The sequence below is a fragment of the Triticum aestivum genome, chromosome 7D (genome assembly GCF_018294505.1).
Source record: "Triticum aestivum cultivar Chinese Spring chromosome 7D, IWGSC CS RefSeq v2.1, whole genome shotgun sequence".
NCBI lineage: Eukaryota > Viridiplantae > Streptophyta > Magnoliopsida > Poales > Poaceae > Triticum > Triticum aestivum.
In genome coordinates, this window is record NC_057814.1 from 84,770,981 (window position 1) to 84,788,009 (window position 17,029).

Consider the following 17,029-nt stretch of genomic DNA (forward strand, 5'->3'; position numbering starts at 1 on the left):
CCCGCGCTACTACTAACGACCCACCAAGACATGTGTACACATAGCGTGCGGAGGCCCAAATCCAAACGCACACTCTTCTGATTCCCCTTCTCCTCCCACCCGCGATTCCCTTCCTCACCCACCGCCACTGCCGGCCTCGCACCTCGGCGCCACTCACAAATCCGGCGACCTCCTCTCGCACTGCAGACCCTTCCCCTCCCCCTCCATCCTCCTTCTTCTCCGCTGTTGGAAGGAGAGGGAAACCAGCAGAGCGTCGTCCATGGCGGCGGCCAGATCCACCATGGACGCAGCCACTTGCACCTCCTCGCCGGGTCAAGGGTCCGACGACAAGCAACAGCAGGTCACCGGGCTTCATCTAGGGTTTCGGGCGTCGGTTCCAACTCCGGCGGCCACCGGTGAGTTCCTCCTCCTACTGCTCTCTATCTCTCTCTTCCTCTTTCTAATAATTTTCTCTTCTTTTGTAGTAGCAGTAGACGAGAGGCACGGGCACAAGTTGGGTGGCGAAGCACCATCACCATGGACAACTTCGTCCCCTCCAGGACCAGTAGCAGCCATGGATGGAGAGGACGATGACGCCCAGGAGAAGCAGCCACCATGGATGGAATTTATTTTTGTAATTCTCAATTAGTTAGTAGTAGCGCGGGTGGCAATCGCGCTACTCCTACTAGAAGTAGCAGTAGCGCGGGTACCACCCGCGCTACTGCTAAAAGTTAGCTGTAGCGCCCTAGCAGTAGCGAAGGCCCCCGCGCTACTGCTAGGCAATTACCCGCGCTACTACTAGGGTTTTCCCTAGTAGTGATAATGTAACTAACTGTTCATTAGGCACCAATTATTGTAACAAAATGATATCAATTTGCTATGTGATCTTTGATGAATTTACTATGGTCAATACACTAAATTTGCCATCATTAGTGCAAAAAAGAAAACATGTAAAATGGTTTGTTGAACACATAGTATTACAACTTACAAAGTGAACATGACAAGGACATGAAAGATATTGCCATGGATAGTTTATACCTAATAGGACAACTACTTGGAATTGCCATGGTATAAACATAACTAAAAATATGTGCTAATTGAACATAACATAAGTAGTCAAGTCAAAAGAATCATGGCAATCATGCCGCTTACGTGGGATGTTTTGTAAAAATCTAAAATCTATTCTCTCCTTATTTAATAGATGAGGCAAATCTTATGCACCTCCGTTTCAAAAAAAAGAATCATGGAAAAAATGAATACAATAAATTTTCCATGGCCAATTTGCTTTGTGACCATTTGTGAATTTTCCATGGTCAAACACAATAAATTTGTCATGGTCAATGCAATGAATTTGCCATGGTTAATGCAATAAAATTGTCATGTGAACAGTTGGTTGAAGTATAGTATAAGAACTTAGGAAAAGTGAACATGGCAAGAACATGGTTTGTTTGCCATGAATAGTTTATAGCTGAAGGAAAAGCAACATAGAATTGCCATGGTATAAAACATAGCTAAAAAGGAAAAAAGAAAAACATAGGAAGTCGAAGGCAAAAGCAAGCACAACAATCATGGCAAGTTTGTGTACAAAAAAATGTCATGCATAGACACTACTTGCCATGATGTGAAGAAACACATAGTGGTGGCCAAAAACCAGAAAAACCACTAACTATTTACTATTGGCGTATACGGTTTTTGAGAGAAGAAAAAAAATCGGTGGAATCGAGCGTGCGATGATATATAGCAACAAAACCTAGATCTAAATGCCAACAAAACCTATCCCATGACGCCCGCGGCCGCCGCACTCTCACTACCGGAATCGCACCCTATGCCGACGGCCAGGGCCGTCGGCATAGCCCTGACTAGCCGTCGGGACAGGCCTATGCCGACGGCCCCCGTCGGCATAGGGCCGTCGGCAGCATAACCGTCGACATAGAAAGGCCGTCGGCATAGACCCTATCCCGACGGTGGTCGTACATCTATGCCGACGGCCCTGGCCGTCGGCAACGTTATCGCCTAACGGCGGCCGCCGTCAAGTGTTGTGCAGTACCTGCTTGCCACGTGGCAAGCAGGCGTCACCCCTGAGGCAGGGCTATGCCGACGCCCCAGCCGTCGGCATAGTTCCAAACAAAGCCGACGGCTAGGCCGTCGGCATAGCCCTGCCACGCGGCAGCCACTGGGAGCTCCTGGGGCAGGTCTATGCTGACGGCCTAGCCGTCGGCTTAGTTTGGAACTATGCCGACGGCAAGGCCGTCGGCATAGACTTGCCACGTGAGGGGAGGGGCACACCCCGGAGCCGCGTGTCGGGTGCCTGCGCCTGCCACCACGCTTCCACAACCGTAGGAGGGCCCACCGCAACACCTGGCGGCATTGCTACCCCCAAGGTACCCCGCAACAACCGTGAGGGGGCAATCGATATATATATATATATATATATATATATATATATATATATATATAATCGAGATATGTTTTCTGTACATAAGGCACATTTAAGTTAATCTAATTATTTTGGAAAAAATAAAAAGGAAAAAAGAGAAAATAAATAAAATATGAAAAAAATATTAGAAATCTATGCCGTCGGCATAGCCACAGCCACGGAAGGGTAGAGCCCTGGATCGATGACGTGGCGTATGGCGCGGATCGATGACGTGGCACCGTCCATGGGCCAGACCTATGCCGGCCGTCGGCATAGATATGCCACCCCACGGACCGGTGATCGTTTCGGATCGTTGATGTGGCGGATCACGCGGATCGATGACGCCGGCATAGCTATGCCGACGGCCTTGCTGTCGGCATAGCTATGCAGACGGCCACCGTTAGGCCCCGCTTCGTGCCGTCAAAGGATGTCGCCGCCCGGGTAGCCGGGCCCATAGGTACGCCGACGGCCGCCTCTATGCCGACGGCCGCCGTAGGCATATTGACTTGGATGCCGACGGCCCCCGTCGGCATAGGTTTGTGTATGCTGACGGCTTTTCTACGCCAACGGCCTGACCTGGGCCGTCGGGATACATCCATCTATGCCGACGGGGGCCGTCGGCATAGATTTGGCCGTCGGCAATTGGGTAAATTCTGGTAGTGTCTGATGTTTTGCCGCTAGCTGCACCCTCTTCGCCTTGTACGAATGAGATCTACGAGTAATCCAGGGAAGGAAAATTGAGACCTTGCCCACCCGCTCTCCATCTACAAGAAGACGACGTATACGAGCAAGGAGGAACAAATTAAAGGATGCCGAAGCGGCGGCCGTGAGCGACTTTGCCTCGTCTTCGACGACTGGCGCCATGGATTCGGCATCCGCAAGGTAACCCCTTGGCCGGCGAGAACCACGAGCAGGCCGCCGTCTCAGCCCAAGCCGCGCCGTGCGGCGTTTGCCTCATGCTTTCTGCCGCATGGCGGCGTATCCATCGACGTCAGCCTTTGGCACAAGGATCTTGGCGATGGATACAGGAGGTCCCGAGGATCTTGACGTCAATTACTTCTTGATATTGGACAACGTCCGCGCGCGGGGCGTCGCCGTTGGCCCCAGGCAGGATTTCCTTGTCGCTGAATCCGTCTACTACCTCCCAGTCGGCAACAACAAGCTGTTCATTCTGAGCCGGGAGGTCTTCGTGGTGCTCTGTCTGGAAGAGCGCTGCCCCCCGGCGCCGGTTGGATCTTCCAGCATGGAGTGGTCGCGCCAAGATATCCCTGAGCCGCCATTCAATGCCCGCGACGTCGCCTCCTACGCCATGCACCCCGACGGACGGACCTTCCTCTTCAGCACCAAGAAAAAGGACGCCTCTGAGGCCACCTTCGCCTTCGACACGGAGGAGCTTCTGTGGAAACGACTTGGCAACTGGGCGCTGCCCTTGGCCGGCCGCGGCTACTTTGACCCGCACCTCGACGCCTTCGTCGGGCTCTCCGATGACCCGGACACCCTCGGCCAACTCTACTGCTGCTACGCCGTGCCCGGCTCCGACAACGGTGACCGTGCCCCTGAGTGGAAGCTCTGCAAGGAGAAGCTGTTCAGCGACGACGACCCAGCCAAGAGGCATGTAAACGCTACCCTCGTGCACATGGGGTGCCATGGCAAATTCTGCCTCGTGCTATGCGTCTACGTTCAGGATGATGAGGACGACACAGCTGATCATCAGCCCCTCATTGATGAGCATGGAGTTTTGCGCCTACCGCCGGGATGCCGACGCCTGTATCGTTTGACCACATTCTCTCTCAGCCATGACAATAATGGAGACCTCACGACCGGCAAGAGCCGTCAGGTGCACTACTACAAAGTGCCTAAAGCAACCACTAATTGTTTCGTCGCTGAAGGTCCCGTGGCATTTTGGATCTAAGATGTTCAGATCATGTCATCATAATCAGTTCCTATGTTTGTTTTTTCACTCAATTATTTATGATCCTGCTTCCTTTATGTTTTAGTAAGTAATGCAGACACTCAGACTGTGATTCAGAGAATGTATTGCCTTTTGTTTTCAGAAAACAAAACAAAATACATAACCTATCCCATAGCCACAACAGCTCTATTATTTTACGTGGTGCGTGTTTCACCAAATGCTTGGCTTATCAGGTTTACAAAATTCTCAGCAACCAAGTAACAGCAAAAGTTTAGCCCCCTAAAGATACCAAGGTTCTGAAATATGTCGTGATACTGAAAGCTCTTTTGTGCTCTGCATGATAAAGATACCAGGCAAGATTTGGCAGTAAAGAACAATCCCAGTAGACAAAAATAAAATCTCGAGGCTCAGTAAAATTCCACTATAGCTGTTAGTTTTAGATCCAGATAAGCAACAACACTGCCAAGGTTTAACTGCTAATCACAAATAAGGGTTTACAATCGCCTGCAGTGTTTGACACCTTCTATTCCTTCAGTTCTGGGTTGCCGCCGGCTTCTAGTCCATTAAGAGCCAGTTTTATTATATCTCTTCCAAATTAGCAACTATCTTACCTATGAAAAAAGGAAAAAGAAAAGATTACATGCGCCTTCGAATAATATGCAGCCCACCCCACTACCCCAGGCAGTACCGCAGTAGGTCCTGTTTCGACTCATAAGCGAACTTGTGTTACGGGCCAACGAGATTTTCCCTTGGAATTAGAGAGCAAACTTCAAACACCTTATTAGGAAGAAGTTTCTTATGAAACATAATAAGAAAGATTTTTTGTCAAATTCATAGTACCAACAAACATAATGCACTTGATAGCGTTGGTAAGGAAGTCGAGGAACTGTTGAATGCATGCACATATAATGCAGTGGGACTCAGGCATCAAATGATGTGTTGAGCACTGCACACCTGAGTTCATTCAGAGAGAAATAAAAACTTCCGTTTCGAAAAAAAAAGAGAAAGAATACTTGGATTGATGGGCAACACAAGACAAGAAAGAAAAACCCAGCTAGGGCTGGAGCACCAGTACGAACAACCACCAAGGTACTCCCTCCGTCCCATAATATAATATCATTTTGCAATATAGTATACAAATGAATTAAGTTGCAGTGCTCTGTTTTAGCTTTCTGAGTTGTTATACCAAGCAGCAAGGAAAAAAGATGGGCACGTCATATGATCAACTATCAGCTGAAAAAATTCCTACGAGAAATGAAAATACTCCTCCCCTTACTTTTGCGTTCAAAAACATTTCTAGCACTGGAGTTTAATGCTAACCAACTCTATCAACTGTTGAAGACATCTTTTGGGCACCATGAATTCAGAAACACTGCCTGGAGCTCTGTCAGTATTTCTTAAGTTGCTTCGTTGAGAAGATATCACTTGTTTCGTCACTGCACCGGCTGCCGCGTCTGAGTTTTCAGTGTCAAAATTTTAGAGCACATTCAGTCCGGTGATCCGTGTTGTTTCATATTTGTTCACACCATGCCAGCTTCGTTTAGTACCAAAGAACCGTACAATCTTCGTTGTCTTCTTCTCTGAAGCTTCAGTTGCAGAAGCCTGGCTCTTCTTCTCTCTGAAGTTTTAGTTTAGGTAGCAGCAGTAGCACGTCCATAGCAGCTAGCAGAGAATGCAGAGTACTGGACAGTGAATGGAGCAGTTAAGTTACGGTCCTGACTACAAAGTCAGGGGAGCGGAATCCCCTTGTTTTTGTTCGATTTGATGTACTTACTCTTCTAATTTATCAATTAAGCCAGACCGTTGACTAAAAAAACATGTTAGTACTTCGAATTTGGCCTGGCCTATAACATTTACTGGTGATGATTTCAATAAGCAAAAGTTAACTGCTTGGTCACAGCGTGCACGAATGCACGAGTATCAACTATAAGCTGATATCACAAACCAAGTAACCAGAAAAAACTAACTTAACCCATTCAGAAATATTACATGGTACCAAAAGCTCTCCTGTACTCTGCAACTATGAAGACATCAAGGCAAGACTTGCGAGTAAAGAGCAATTAATCCCAGGTGACAAAAAAAATCTAGTGGCTCGATAAAAACCCACTATAGCTGTCAGTTTTAATAGATCCAGATAAGCAACAACACTCCGAAAGGTTTAACTGCTAATCACAAATTTTGGGAATACAAAAGCCGGTAAAACCAGCCAGGGGTTTACAATCACCTGCAGTTGTTTGACATCCTCCGCTTCTTCAGTTCTGGGCTGCCGCCGCCGGTGGCTGCTGCTGAGCAGGAGGTGCTTGAGCCTGCTGCTGCCCTGCCGGCACTGGTGCCGGCTGCTGGGATGAACTCCCTTGTGGCTGCTGCGCTGGGGGCGCCAGCATTGGCCGGTATGGTGGATATTGGGGTGGGTACGGCATGCGAGGCGGAGCCATGTAACCGCCGCCATATGGTGGGGGTGGGTAGTATGGAGGGTACTGAGCACCCTGGTAGTAAGGCGGCAGCGGCGGACGCATAAGATAGCCCTGTCCTGAGCTGCTTGACGCCTGAGCTTGCCCGGCGTGCTGTGGCCCTGGCTTGCTGCCATCGCCCTCCTGCGACCTGACTACAGCGCCCATCCTCTGGGGATCCATTGAAGGGTACATCCTCTGATCCACCGCTGGCGGTGGTGGAATGTTGAAGTAGCCTGATCCTTGTGGTGCCACTTGCTGTTGGCCCTCCATCCCAGGTGGCTGAGGCTGGTCGCTGCTATGCTGCTGGGATATGACAGCCCTAGGGAGCAATCCTCCATGGGATACATGGCCTTGCCTCCCAGCCTCGTCATCATCTGGCCTTGGGGCTTGAGGCTTGCCCCACATGAGCTTCAGGCGCACACCCTTGATGACCAGCTTGTTAGCTAGCTCCTCTGCAGCTCTCTCAGCACCTTCTCTTGTTGTGTATGTGACAAATGCACAAGCACGCTGGATTACCATCCTGATGGATTCAATCTCACCATGTGCATAAAACTGATCCCTCAAATCCTGCTCACTGACTCGGTTATCAAGTCCACCAATGTAGAGGGTCCTTATAGTCTCATCATCTGGTGGCTGCAGAGATGGCATCTCACCTGCCTTACCCAAAAGCTTGAGAGCCACTGGGTCATTAACTCTGTAAAGAGTAAGAAGGGAACATCAGAAACCAAACCAAAGATTTAAGTGAAGTGTGCACATCAAGATATTCACTCAAGAGTCAACAAGAAGGAGCAATTGATCTACAATATGTATAACGGAAGCTCAATTAGGTCTAGACACCATTTTAAATAGCTACAAGCTCAGTTTTTATCCAAGTTTAGACGGCTTTAATCCCCAGATAAATGGATGTACGATAATTTTCTTCAGTTAATGCCCAAATTCAGATTAGCCACATACAAGTTTACAGGTTTATTAATCCTGTAGTTGCTTTTTCCATCCTCAGAAAACATGAAAGAGATTTGAGTTTAGTGGTGCAATCACATCATACTCTAAACATAACTTGCAACTATAGGTCAAAACAACAGAGGAAGGGAGATTAATCTGCTTATTTGGATAAGTCGGCTAAGATCCAACTACAAGGCTATTAAAGGAGAATCATTGCATGATATGATGGTTCTTGCCGGACACTCTAAAAGAAGTATGCAATATTATGGACATATGAACTGGCAATATACTAATCCTTTATAATACTCAAATGTAAATGCAGACAAGCATTATATATATTCAAGGACACTCAATTTCAGAAAACAAGGTACAGCAACATGTCAATGTCTAAAAGCTAATCTGAGGTTGCTACAGGAAGTTTTAACTCATATGTGATGATTATGAATAAACTACCTGTCAATGCTATACGGAAAAATTGCAGAGAACTAAAAGCATATACCTCAATTTCGTAGGCACAATAAAATCACATACCCATAGTAGCGATCTTTGATGTTCTGCTGGGATAACTCCCCTGTCTCAGGCATCTCGTGGCGATATGGGCACTCAGCACCTCTTGTACATTCACCCCGCACATAGAAACTGCAAACATGAGCTCGGTTCCTCTTGTAATATGGTGAAGTCCTCTGAAGCTTCAGAATGGTATCATTTGGACGGGCCTTCCCATATGAAGAGTCATAATCTATGCCAGCTGCAGCCTGCATACATATAAAGCATGAACTTCCATTCGGAGGAACTAATCATAGATTCAAGAGGCAGGCACAAGAAGTTGAGCATGGGTGACATAAGCAGATAAATTGTACAAGGCAGTATGGAAAATCAGAGTACAGTTAAAAGATATTGTGGTTATTAGTTATCAATATACTTTAAGCGCATCCATCTCACTAAGTTTTAGTAGACCATTGCAAGTCACAATGAAATTTGGTTTTTAGTGTCATCCTGTCATAAAACGAGTGATTATAGACATATTCACTGCAGTAGATATGAAAGTTAAGTATCACTCCATCCCAAATTACTTGTCGCAGAAATGGATAGAAAATAGATGTATCTAGAACTAAAAATACATCTAGATATAAGCAAAATCACATCTAGTAAATGATGGCAGCAAGATTGTGATGAAAAATAAAAACATACCTTACGATCATGCTCTTCTGCAAAGTACTCACGGTTAACATCACTCCTTGGAATTGCATCATTCGAATTGATCGCGAGTGCAGTATCGCGAACCTGAACTGGCAGACCATATTCAAGGTCCAGAAGGCAGACCTGGCAGACGTTTTTCAACTTGCAGCACGTCTGGCAGATCTCTGTCTTCTTGTACCTTGCATCCCGACCAGGTCTCCAACGGAAGACGGTAAAAGGACGCGCACAGATCTTGCATTCCTTGTCATATTCAGCTCTCAGCTGCCAACACAAACAAGAAAACTGGTAAATAATCCGTCTTGCAATGAACTGAAGCAATACAGAACAAGGAGCAGTTCATAGAAACAACAAAAAAAGCTTTAACTGCAGATGTTTTCACATCAACTGCATGTTGAATTGTACCCCTACACCATCTGAGTGATGCCTTCTTCTTCTGTTTTGCTAGTTAACTTGCTTACATCTAATTTATCCATAGATAGATACAACGGCGGGGACAGGTAAGCAACCACACATGTAATTCACACCAAGCTACCGATGGATACTCGGTAAAAACTTCTAAAACGTGGCAACTACAACAACAGAACCAATCTGCCCAATTCAGCCCCGAGCTATTGATTTCGATTCTATTTCATCAAGGTAAAAAAAATCCTAAAACGCGGAGAAGTTCAAAAACACAAATCGAAGCGCACGGCAGCGGAACAGACGCCTAGCTTCGACTCCGATCTACTCCCCAACGTAGAGACAACAACCGTGCCAAGCAGATAGCGGCGGCGCGCACCAAATCGCTCAAACGCCGACGCCGCCTCACCAGCTACCGAGCACGCGAATCGACAAGATAGGGTTAGGGTTTGGGGTGCGCGACGCGTACCATGCGGACGTAGGGGTTGTCGCCGAGGCATGACTCGCAGATGATGGGGAAGTCGGACCGCTCCCAGCCGTCGGCCTGCGCGTCCCGCAGCAGCCGGTGCGCCATCGCCGCCGCCGCCGCCGATGCAGTCGCCGAGGCGCAGCGAGAGCGAGAAGAGAGCGCACGGGACGAGACCTCGATTTCGATTAGACGACCACGACGCGCTACCGGGCTCTCTTTCTGGGTTGGCTGCCTTCCTGCCTCTATTTAAATGGGCTTGGGTCATCCGGGCCTTAGTCGGCTTCTGCATCGTAGGCCCGACCGACATACGGATTGCCAAGGGCCCAGATAGTCAGCCAATATTGGGCAGTTAGTTTAGCGGCCCACTAGAGAAAGTTAATTCGGCCGGCGGCTTGGGCGACCGGGTAGAGAGGTGTCGAGCTACGGCGAGATGAACGGCGGCGGCGGCGGCGACGGCGGGAGGAGCAGGGAGCTGGAGAGGCTGCGGGCGGAGAGGGACGAGCTAGACGCCCGCATACGGCTGCTAGAGTCGGAGCTCGAGGCCGGCTCCGCCGCTCCGGTCTCTCCCGAGGCGGGGGTGGGAGACGGCGGGTGCGTCGGCGGTGGCGGCGCGTGCCAGGCGCGCCCTGGGCTGGCGCATGCCGATTCCCTCCCGGCCGACATGATCTACCGGTACAGCCGCCACCTCCTCCTCCCGGACTTCGGGGTCGAAGGTTAGTCAGCTCAGCTCAACTCTGCACCTGCTCGGCGCGGCTCGATGAGCCTGCTCTCTGATGTGACAGGCCAGCGGAAGCTCTCCCGGTCATCGATTCTGGTGGTCGGCGCCGGAGGATTGGGCTCGCCCGTGGCGCTGTATCTAGCAGCTTGCGGTGTTGGTAATGCTCCTGCCCTGTCCCTCTTGCTGCTGGACTGAAGCCGTGTGCAGGGTCCTTCTTCTTGCTGTCACTGACGCATTGCTTTCCTGTAACCTGCTATCCTCCTAGGGGTCTTGGGCATTGTCGATGGTGATGATGTTGAGCTTAACAACCTTCATCGACAGGTATGAATAATTTGGGATTTGCTTTGCTCCTCTTATCTCCTATTCTTTTATCTTTATATTAATCTACCTTCTGAATTATGCTGGCGATCATGCTATCTGTCTATCTAAGAAATATATCTGAATGATAGAAGTAGGCAAAGTATTCTCATTCACTTTTCGGGGTGTTAGCTATGCAGCCACTTTGCTTGATAAAAGTGGACCTTTTGAACATGACTGCTCATCAAAAATTGGTTGTTATTTCAAGTATTTAACAGTGACGGGGCATACTATTCCTCATATTAAATATTTGAATGTTGTCTTAGATAATCCACCAAGAAGCATACATTGGAAGATCGAAAGTGAAGTCAGCAGCTGATACTTGCCGCGCGTAAGATACTGTTCTTTCAGCCATTCTTTGTATGGTTGTATCCCATCTTTTTTGCGAATGTGGTCGTATCCCCTTTTAAATAGTATTTATGGCAAAAAAAAGCTCTTGCAGATTTGTGGCTACTGTGTAACTAATTTCAGTTGTGTTATTGTGAAATCAGGATTAATTCATCTATTAAGGTGGTAGAACATCATCATACTTTGAAGCCAAGCAACGCTTTGGAGGTTGTGAGGAAGTATCCTTTAGTAATGTGATGTGATCAGCAAATGAACACTACATATATTTAAAAACAATGAATACCCCTGTTTTCAGCACTAAATTGTCACAGATATGACATAGTTGTTGATGCAACTGACAACCTTCCTACGCGGTACATGATCAGTGATTGTTGTGTATTGCTAAACAAGGTAACACATTTTGTTTTTGGCTTTTGTTAACAATGGTGCTCTAAGTACTTCACAATGTAATCCTGATTGTCTGTTAAGTTATGTTAGTTGTTAGCAAGCCTTCTGCCAGGCTGTTGTTTCTTATTTATTAGCTTGCACCACTATATTTATGTTTGTTTCATTTGCACTGGTTTTCGTTGATCAAATTCTGAACTGTTATTTTATTCATGCAGCCTCTTATATCTGGTGCAGCATTAGGTTTAGAAGGACAGGTAAAGTTGCTTCTTGCAAAAGATCTTGTATTTTTATAGTCCGACTTAGTATTTTTTATTCATTTGCTGATGTCTTGAATAGTTGACTGTTTATCATCATAACGGAAGCCCATGCTACCGGTGTCTTTTCCCAAATCCACCACCAGTGGCAGCTTGCCAGAGATGCTCAGACAGCGGTGTTCTTGGGGTTGGTAAGTACTCTAGTAAATCATGCTTCATGGCATAACAACAGCAAACTGCAGCAGTTGAAATATGAACTGTAGTTTTCACTGTAAACATTGTCCGGGTATGTATGCGTACCCAAATTTCTGTTGCACAAACAATTAAAAACACAAATAATTAAGTTACTCATCAAACACTACACTGTTTCTAAATTAGGTTATTTATCGGGTGACTACAATGTTAGATTGTTTTTTGTATAACAATGCTTTTTTTCTAGATAGAGCATGCATTTACTACTGTAATTGTAAATTATTTTATTTGGCAGCAAATAGGATGGTCTGTGATGTGCTAATCATATGCAATATTGACTTCATATCTTCTTTTTTCATAACTAATTTCGTACTGTAGGCTCACTACTTTTTGTTTACTAGTTCCGGGAGTGATTGGCTGCCTGCAAGCCCTAGAGGCTATAAAGGTTGCAAGTGATGTTGGTGAACCTCTAAGTGGAAGAATGCTGCTCTTTGACGCGCTATCTGCTCGTATTCGAATTGTATGTTACTCTACTTCTGAACATTTACAGCTTATGCGCCTGTAAATCTATTAATTTTCCCATACTGTGTTGCATACAGTGAGGTGTTATTTGCTACTTGTAATACCCGTTCCATATACTAGGAGTGTAACAAATAATTAGGAAGGAAATTTCACTTTTCCACCTGAGAGTCATCCATGAATATGTGCATTGTACTTCATTTGCATTTTGGACAAGGGAAAAATTAGAATTGCTGTCCAGTCCTCAGTGTACTCGCAAATTTTGAACATGATAAGTCTACTCTTATATTTACAGCTGCTGCAGCTCAAATAATGGGTACAAGCGCCATATACTGTCTGCCTCCAACTTAAATATTTTTAGTATATTTTATCATATAATCAAACTGCTAGTCATATTTATAATATGGCAAGTGGGTTATGTTCATCTGGCCAATCCTACTAGCTGACTTCAGCCCTGAAAGTGGCAATTTAAACAATGTAGGTTTTTGTACCATATGTTACAAGTTGTAAGAGAATCAGTTGGATTGGGATATGCATAGTAGATTATGATCATTAAGCATATTCCCCTGATCCCGCAAACTGTCATTAGCCTTGTATGATCTTCTGAAGTTGTATCAATTGTTTGAGGATGAACTTGCACAGGACAAGTTCAAACCTGCCTATAATTTGTTACTTTATATTATGCTTGTTTCATACTAAACAAATTCTATATATTTCATTATCGAATCTGCATATTTCTGCAGGTTAAGATTCGAGGAAGCTCGCCTACTTGTACCATTTGTGCAGAAAATTCAGTTTTCACGCAAGAAGATTTTCAGAAGTTTGATTATGAGACCTTCACACAATCCCCAATGTCTGACAAGGTATGTTTTCCCTCTGTATTGAGATTCTGGTTTGCTTTTAATACTTAAGAGGGCTTCAGAACACTGACTTCATAGTTTGTCTTTAATGCGATCGGCATTTTGTGTAAACAAAGGGAGCTATGAATTGCATGTTTCGACTATTTTCTTGTTACTCTAATCACATGTGAGTTACAGAGTAGAACTCTAATGCTAACTTAGCACTTAGTGTTTAGCAAGTGTTATAGGAAATGCTCATGGCACTGCAAACCAACTGGGTTTCCCTACTTGGCAATTTTTGGCTAATCCATTGTCCCATACACAAATGTGGAGTGATAGTCCAGTACAGATGTGCAGTGAAAGCATTTAACGAGCACCCTCAGTAGCTCTACAACCTGAGTTGAAATATGGGTATGTGAGTACTGAGCAGTCCAAGTCCAGTTTTTTTTCTTTTTCGGGAGAGCCTGGGTGTCACATGGACTGGCCACCATTGATAACCAGCTTACACAGTAAGCAAGCTGAATGCCATGTTGCCAGTAAGTTCTTACATGGAATTCATATTTCTTTAGTGCTTCTCTAGTTTCCCTGAAAACAAAGGTGCAGTGCCAAACAAAATAATACTCCCTCCGTCCCAAAGCAGCGACACTTCTTTTGGAACGGAGGGAGTACTAAACTAGTTTCTTCTGGATCACTTAGTTCTTGTTCCAGGTTGTGAAGCTATGAAATTTCACATACTGTTATGATTAATGCAGACGGCACCGACCCTGAACCTGCTACCAGAAAGTGCCCGCATCACTTGTACAGAGTACAAAGGGCTGATCGACAAGGGGGAACCTCACGTGCTGTTGGATGTACGGCCTGCTCATCATTTCCAAATAGTTTCACTTTCCCGGTCTCTGAACATACCACTCTCCGTTCTGGAGGAGAAGCTGCCTATGCTCGAGACCTCAATGAAGGAAACTATGGATGCCTCCGCCGCCTCAGATAAACAGCCTTCCTTGTACGTCGTCTGCAGAAGAGGCAACGACTCACAGAGCGCTGTCCAGCTTCTCCGCGAGAAGGGCTTTCACTCCGCCAAGGACATAGTCGGTGGCCTGCAGTCTTGGGCACATGACGTCGATCCTGATTTCCCCGCATACTAGCGAAGTGCATTTTGGGCTTATTGCCGAAGTTCCAGCCTTAATACTGGACATGAGCGTCCAGCTTGAGACCGTTGTTTTGTGTGGCGTTGCTTACTTGAGCTATCTTGTAATTTGTTGCTGTAAGTCTAGAAACTCCGGATTGCTACCTCCAAAGATCTTGTGGAGTTGTAGTAAGACACTGCAGCAGGTATACAGGCGCGAGGCGCCTTGGTGAAGTTTCTGCGGAAGGTGTTTCCTGTAAACTTCTGGTTGTCATCGTCGAGGTGTATTACTGTTGTCATTATGCCTGAAGTGAGGCGTTCCTGTCTGTTTTTGTTGCCATCCCTGATGGTTTCTAGCCGTCAGGGAGATCATTTATTCTGTTAGTATACCAAGTTTCTTTGAAACCTGGTCCAGCGAAAACATAACGAATAGCGTTCATGTGGTGCTGCTGCCGTTGGAGCGCAGCCTAAAGAGTTTGGATGCCTTAGTGGGTTACACAATTGACATGTACCGTGCCACAAAAATTTGAGTTCAAATTTGAGTCATGCATCGTGTAATAAAAAGGATAATTTCTGTCGTGAATAGACTAACATATTTTGTGAATAGTGTTTTTGCTGTTGTGTCCATCTCAAAAATTTCTTGTAGGTCTCCTGACTTCTCTGTGGAATTTTGTAGCATGGTAGATACACACCATGTCGATACGTTCAAAATTGTATGCACTTTTGAATTCTTCTCACATTTCCTTACACTAGAGATTGGTGTATCTATCTAGTAATACAAGGGGGTCAAATTCAATTGAAGAAACAAGTGTGACTTACTGAGATTAGCATCATTTGTCTGCTTATTTGTTGTAATAATTCCTTGTGTCCAATCCTCATGATCCTGTAAGATATTCATATATATCAAGCAAAGTACTTATACCTTTCATGAGTGCACAGTTTGTTTGTGCGCTACATGGCTACAGGTATCGATGTTCATTTATACCACGGGAATGAGCATGAACAAGGAAACAACGACAAAGGTATTATTAAAATAACTAAGCTCTCCTCTCTTGTTCATGCATCTGTGTAAAACCAGGAGAATTGAAATCCATTGACATGTTTTTTCATCATTTTAAGCCTGCAAAAAATGAAAAAATAAATACAAAAGGAGATGTCAGATGAGCCATCATACTATCTACACCAAAGTTATCAAACAACAGTGGTGTGATTGGGTGATGAAAACTATGATGGGGGACATGTGGGGGTGAAAGTCAATGATACAATTGGACCTTACTTTAAAACTTTTAAAGGTCCGAGGCAGGGTGGTGATGTCACCACTGCCGTTTGATATAGCAGCTGATGCTCTAGCTGTAATCATGAATGCTGCTAGAGATAATGATATAGTAAAAGGGGTCTTAGGGAATGGAGATAATAGAGGAGTTAATATGTTGCAGTATGTAGATGACACAATTTTCCTGCTACAAGATGATCCAGAGAGTGCACAAAACTTGAAGTTTATTCTTTGTGCTTTTGAGCAGATGTCTAGACTTCAAATTAATTTCCATAAAAGTGAGCTCATGTTATTTGGGAAAGCTGCAGAGAAAAAAGAAGTATACCAGGAAATTTTTACCTGTGTCTGAAAGTGCTAGTTATCGACTAGAGGGGGCGTGAATAGGCGATTTTTATGGAAGTCTTCAAAACACGGGGGCTTTGAAGACAAACAGTAGAAATAAACCTATTGATATGCAGCGGAAGGTAGACTACACTAGACAGGCCATAGTCAAGTAAGCAATGAAGTGAAAGCACGAAGACTATTAGCAGCTAGGTAGTATGGATCAGGATGGAAGATAGTATGAAGCCAAACAACAACAGTCTTCACACAGTGAAGACAATCAGATCATGCAAGCAGGCAATGACTTCACGAAGACAAACTGTAAGTAAAGAGAGGTAAAGGATAGAACCAGTTGCTTGGTGAGGACAAGGATTTGTTGGATCAGTTCCAGTTGCTGTGACAACTGTACGTCTGGTTACGGAGGCTGAGATTCAACTCAGAAGACCGAGTCTTCACCTTATTCCCCTTGAGCTAAGGACACTTAGTCCTCGCCCAATCACTCTGGTAAGTCTTCAAGGTAGACTTCCAAACCTTCACAGACTTCGTTCACCGGCAATCCACAATGACTCTTGGATGCTTAGAACGCGACGCCTAACCGGCCGGAGGATTTACAGTCCTCAAGTGTAACAAGTCTTCAGGTCACGCGGACAGAAAGACTTCAGTGATGCCTAACACTCTTTAGCTTTGGGTGTTTTGGGCTTTGTCCTCGCAAGGAGATCTCTCTCAAATGCTTCGGAGGTGGGTTGCTCTCAAACGACAAAAGTCGTGCACTAACTCTGAGCACCCACCAATTTATGGTGTAGGGGTGGGCTATTTATAGCCAGGAGGCAACCCGACCTGATTTGTCCAAAATGACCCTGGGTCACTAAGGAACTGAGACGTGTCCAACAGTCAGATTTCAAACACACGCGGCAGCTTGACTTGGGCT

General features: G+C 45.7%; 2 protein-coding genes across 2 annotated transcripts; one reads left to right on the forward strand and one right to left on the reverse strand.

Annotated features, from left to right (window-relative positions):
- Positions 1-6,346: 6,346 nt before the first annotated feature.
- On the reverse strand, positions 6,347-9,986 carry LOC123164558 (zinc finger CCCH domain-containing protein 40). The gene is made up of 4 exons (XM_044582088.1): positions 9,771-9,986; positions 8,894-9,163; positions 8,234-8,457; positions 6,347-7,454 (listed from the first exon to the last, which is right to left on the reverse strand). Exons 1-4 carry the CDS (start codon positions 9,873-9,875, stop codon positions 6,560-6,562), a joined length of 1,494 nt encoding a protein of 497 aa, XP_044438023.1. The 5' UTR covers positions 9,876-9,986; the 3' UTR covers positions 6,347-6,559.
- Positions 9,987-10,129: 143 nt separating this feature from the next.
- LOC123167010 (adenylyltransferase and sulfurtransferase MOCS3-1) lies at positions 10,130-15,111 on the forward strand. The gene is made up of 11 exons (XM_044584847.1): positions 10,130-10,483; positions 10,553-10,645; positions 10,754-10,809; positions 11,112-11,176; positions 11,337-11,411; positions 11,505-11,583; positions 11,796-11,834; positions 11,917-12,025; positions 12,428-12,546; positions 13,289-13,408; positions 14,137-15,111. The coding sequence occupies exons 1-11, from the start codon at positions 10,201-10,203 to the stop codon at positions 14,524-14,526; spliced, it is 1,428 nt and encodes a 475-aa protein (XP_044440782.1). The 5' UTR covers positions 10,130-10,200; the 3' UTR covers positions 14,527-15,111.
- The last annotated feature ends 1,918 nt before the right edge of the window (positions 15,112-17,029 follow it).

Coding starts and splice junctions, on each gene's coding strand:
- LOC123164558 (XM_044582088.1), bottom strand. CDS start 9,875: ATGGCGCACCGGCTGCTGCGGGACGCGCAGGCCGACGGCTGGGAGCGG. Junction 9,164..9,770: donor ACAACCCCTACGTCCGCATG/GTACGCGTCGCG, acceptor TTGTGTTGGCAG/CTGAGAGCTGAATATGACAA. Junction 8,458..8,893: donor CAGAAGAGCATGATCGTAAG/GTATGTTTTTAT, acceptor ATATGTATGCAG/GCTGCAGCTGGCATAGATTA.
- LOC123167010 (XM_044584847.1), top strand. CDS start 10,201: ATGAACGGCGGCGGCGGCGGCGACGGCGGGAGGAGCAGGGAGCTGGAG. Junction 11,835..11,916: donor CATTAGGTTTAGAAGGACAG/GTAAAGTTGCTT, acceptor TGTCTTGAATAG/TTGACTGTTTATCATCATAA. Junction 12,026..12,427: donor CAGCGGTGTTCTTGGGGTTG/GTAAGTACTCTA, acceptor TTTGTTTACTAG/TTCCGGGAGTGATTGGCTGC.